This window comes from Myotis davidii, unplaced genomic scaffold, assembly GCF_000327345.1.
Source record: "Myotis davidii unplaced genomic scaffold, ASM32734v1 scaffold710, whole genome shotgun sequence".
Classification (NCBI taxonomy): Eukaryota; Metazoa; Chordata; class Mammalia; order Chiroptera; family Vespertilionidae; genus Myotis; species Myotis davidii.
The window spans coordinates 1,779,906-1,780,707 of NW_006284328.1; the positions used below are offsets into that span (position 1 = coordinate 1,779,906).

General features: G+C 60.2%; 1 protein-coding gene across 3 annotated transcripts in view; it reads right to left on the minus strand.

Annotated features, from left to right (window-relative positions):
* Positions 1-802, minus strand: part of CNTN2 (contactin 2) — a 35,869-nt gene that overhangs the window by 20,702 nt on the left and 14,365 nt on the right. For 2 of the 3 annotated variants that reach the window (XM_006754407.2, XM_006754409.2), the window contains exon 1: positions 588-725. The exons of the other annotated variant lie outside the window; for it this stretch is intronic. In XM_006754407.2, coding sequence (XP_006754470.1) covers positions 588-663 — 76 coding nt within the window. In that variant the 5' untranslated portion in view covers positions 664-725. Of the gene's footprint in view, positions 1-587; positions 726-802 lie in introns of those variants that run through there. 3 annotated transcript variants of the gene reach the window in all.

The following is an 802-nucleotide window of genomic DNA, read 5'->3' on the forward strand; positions in this document are numbered from 1 at the left end:
CCTGCTCCACGCGGTCTGCCAGGCTGCAGCTGCCCAGGACCCTCCAAGCCTCGTGGTGTGACCCCTGCCCGCTCGTGGCAGGGACCCCAGAGCAGCACCACCCAGTAGGACTTCCTCCGGCCACGGGAATGTTCTGTGATCTGTGCTGCGGTCCAGTGTGGCAATCAGCCCTTGAAGTGTGGCTAGTACCACTGAGGAGCTAATTTTAAAACGGAATTTCTCTTCACTTTGATCGTCCCGTGGCTATTGGCTACTCTACTGATCGGTGCAGCCTTCGAGGCCTCAACTGCGGGCGGATGCTGTGGGGTCTGGTTGTGCCTTAATCCTGCTGGGTGACCCTGGGCAAGCCTTCCACCCTCTCTGATCATGCTTCTGTCACCTACACAGGGAAAATACTCAGTCCCTCTCCTGACCGCAAGGGAGGGAAGATCCATAAATGGGGAAATTCTAGCTGGGAAATGCCTCAGAAACGTTAAGTGCTACAGCCCCGCAGAGCCAGTGACTTCTGTCGTTATCGCTCCAATAATAGCAATGACATAGCCCTAGAACCACCCCGCTGGGCTGCAGGGACCACGCGGCCCTCTTACCTGGAGAGGCGACGAGGGCCACAGCCAGCAGCAGCAGCAGCAGCAGCTGCGACTTCCTCCCGGAGCGAGTCCCCATGGCGCTGTCCAGGTCCAGGTGGAGGAGAGGAGAGGAAAGGGCGGCAGGAGGTTGAGCAGGACCTAGGGAGGCAGGAGGGCAGGGGCCCTGAGCTGAGCGCCTCTCCCAGCTCCAGGCTGTCTGGGTCTTGCCTGGGGGG